The sequence below is a fragment of the Cryptomeria japonica genome, chromosome 1, assembly GCF_030272615.1.
Source record: "Cryptomeria japonica chromosome 1, Sugi_1.0, whole genome shotgun sequence".
Lineage (NCBI taxonomy): Eukaryota > Viridiplantae > Streptophyta > Pinopsida > Cupressales > Cupressaceae > Cryptomeria > Cryptomeria japonica.
This window is the reverse complement of record NC_081405.1, coordinates 239,973,607-239,976,755: the sequence shown is the minus strand read 5'-3', so window position 1 is coordinate 239,976,755 and position 3,149 is coordinate 239,973,607. Positions and strand designations below refer to the sequence as shown.

The following is a 3,149-nucleotide window of genomic DNA, read 5'->3' as shown; positions in this document are numbered from 1 at the left end:
TCACCATTCAAGATCAATTTGATGAACCGACCACTAGACAAGTTGCACATGACACAGAGAAACATAAATACATATATTAGAAATATATATTTTTTGTTTTCTTGTATATTCATATATACAAACATTAGAAATTACTTTAGTTGCTTGTTAGATGACATTGGATTGGCTTGCCATCAATAAAGTTGCACACAAAATGCATAGATTCAAATAATATAAAAACATATTAACTTTTTATTTGTTTGTAGTAAATATTAGAAAATGATTTAATTTTTTTATTAGATAATATTTAATCGATTGACAACACATACAATACACATAAATGAAAATATTAGAAAAATATATTCTTTTTACTAAATAAAATTTGATCAATAAATTAGAATGCTGTGAATCAATTACATTTGAAGACCAAGAAACACCAAGTTTGAATCAATTTTAATTTTAATTTTTTTTAATTTGTACATTTTTAAAGATAGATTAATGTAAAAAGATGAATCCAATAGGTAGTAAATCCCAGGGATGCAGTGACTTAAAGAGCCTCTGCATTATTATTTTTTCAGTAGTAAACAACCCATTAAGTCTTGACTATTGCCCACAAGCTATTTAATAAACTATCTTCACCACATCCTCAGTACAGACAAGAACAATGGTATATCATATTCATATACTCTTCTGCTCTCCTTTTCATTCTTATCCCCCTTTGGAATGGAACAAAGCAAGGCAATTACAGTGGGGTTTTGGTGAAAAGCAAGTATACCTGATCAGTTAGTGGGGATTCCCATATATTGAGTGAAATCACATGTATTGACTTTAGACTAACTAATACTCAAATGTTGCGTAAGCCAAGGCTTTCCCAGTAGTGACTTTTTCTAAGTCGTATCAAGAATGTTAAATGCTCCTAGAATTTTGATAGTCTCGTATCTCTTCAAAAAAAGATGAAGAAAGTTGCAATATTGGTGGTTTTGATAGCTGGATTTGTGTTGAGTAATGGAGAAGGTGATGCCCCAACACCCTGCCCACAACCAGATATGGCCCAAAACACACTAACATTTTACATGCACCATGGGTCTGCAGTTTCAGAGCACAATCACATCAATGAGAGGATACCCGATTTGAATTCAAATGCACCCACACTTGGAGGATTGAACATCGGGTTAGGAACTGTTACACCCATCGAAGGAGCCCTGATTCAGACACCCGATTTGCTTTCACCCACATTGGGCAAAGGCCATGGATTTTATGTTTCCACCTCTGAGAATAAGGACCATGAAAAGATTCAGTTTATGGCCTTCTCTGCAGTGATTGAGGAGAATGGTGAATATGAGCATTCTGTCAATTTGTTTGGAGTAGACAATCTGTTGTTGGGTGAGAGGCAGATTGCAGTGGTGGGAGGGACAGGCAAATTCAAGAATGCTCGAGGTTATGCCATCCTTCAAACAGTTCCACATAACGTCATCAAGTTCACTCTGCATCTTACATTTTAAGCATTCTGAAGTGGCTCTGTGTAACAAAGCTGTTTGCTATATGTATCCATTAATAAGCTGATTTCAATAAAACTTGATATTAGTATCAGTTTAGCACAGTAGTGGAGGATTTGTAGTAAAAAGGGTCAAATCTTTATAAATACAGATCAAAATGATATAAAAAATTGATAAAGAATTCTGAAGTGTATGCTTCACAAGTGAAATCCATATGTATTCTTGACTATGAATGTCTAATAACTTTTCGTCCACACAGAGACTTCAGAAATAAGGGATTGATAATTCATCTATTGTCCGAGTATATATTAAAATTATTTCAATTGTTAATTAGAGATTCGACTTGCATGGTGATTTCATAATAACTTTTGTATTCAGGCCACACCCATTCATTTACCAATCAACATGTGCAAGGGTGGAGTGGAACCTCAAAAAGGTGAGAATTGTGTCTTCGACCCTGTTGTTTTCACTCTTGCTGATTCTGATTTTGGTGAATCGCATTGTGTATTTTGGATATGGTGGTGGACAGAGCTGTCGCACTCTTTGGTTGGCAAAGTTTTGGGGCCTAGATCGAACATTGACATAATTGGGAACTGATGGCTAAATATTGATTACTAGGGCTTCCTTTCACTCTTGTTGAAGGTCTTTGAACTCTTGGTCATTTTAGCTTGTTTCTTAAGAATGGTATTCAAGTTGTGACCCATCCAAGGAAATTTTTAATGTAAAATTAATATGGATGAGACTTTTGGCTATGTTCTTAGAATATTGGAAGGAAGAGAGGTTGTGGTATTGTTGATTTTTTTGGACAATTAGTCACTGTTGATCTTATTATTAGATTTCAAAAAAATCTTGTTTTCACTGGACTTCGTGTTAATAGCATCAACATTTTTCTAATTTCTCACTTTCTTTAGAGGTGATTTTGAGGTTCAAGTTTGGTTCCTAAAGAAACAACTTTCATTTGACAAATCTTTTTATGTTATTTTTCCCTCAAACTAGGTCATATTATGAAGAATACCAACTTAAATTGGAGAAGGATAGAAAGGTAAATAATGGGTCAAATGAGTCAAGGCCTCTTCCACCAGATATTGATGAAATATCCAAGGACCTTTTTAATTTCCCTATAGAGGATGGTGAGATCTCTAATAATCCCAACTCCATTGAGTTGACTTAAGAATGTATTTCCCTCCAGCAAGTTCTTCAATGCTTGTGATGGATCCTCAAAAGGTAAGTGCTCTTCAAGCCCCAATGATTTAGGCTTCTACATCTATTCTCATGATATCTAGCCTAATAGGAAAATATTCCTTGGACTCCACAACCAAGTTTTCACATGCTCCTAGGTGAAACTCTCTCTTTTGTTTAAAGGTTGATGATTCTCTCATGGAGGCCATGTTGCTATAGGTGGATAGTTCTATCCCTTCTAGTAATGAATTTTGTTCTTTTAAAATGATAGACACATTTGATAAGAAGAAATATATCCGAAGCCATTTTGGGAGAACAAAAACAAGAAATTGAAAGAAATATATAAATTGATTAGTTTGCATGGAAAAGAGGAGACCTAATCAAAAGGAGATTTGTGAGATAGAAACATAAAATAAATTAATAGGCGCAAGCCATGGAACTTTAGAAATGGTGAGTTGCTCACCCAAATCTAAAACTGAAATTGATCTCATGAAA

The 3,149-nt window shown here is 34.3% G+C and overlaps 1 protein-coding gene across 1 annotated transcript; it reads left to right on the top strand.

The window, feature by feature from the left end:
• The first annotated feature begins 874 nt into the window (after window positions 1-874).
• Window positions 875-1,569, top strand: LOC131034187 (dirigent protein 16). The gene has a single exon (XM_057965577.2). The coding sequence runs from the start codon at window positions 933-935 to the stop codon at window positions 1,479-1,481; it is 549 nt and encodes a 182-aa protein (XP_057821560.2). The 5' UTR covers window positions 875-932; the 3' UTR covers window positions 1,482-1,569.
• Window positions 1,570-3,149: the final 1,580 nt, after the last annotated feature.

Excerpts from the sequence above, each read along its gene's own strand:
- LOC131034187 (XM_057965577.2), top strand. The coding sequence starts at position 933 with ATGAAGAAAGTTGCAATATTGGTGGTTTTGATAGCTGGATTTGTGTTG.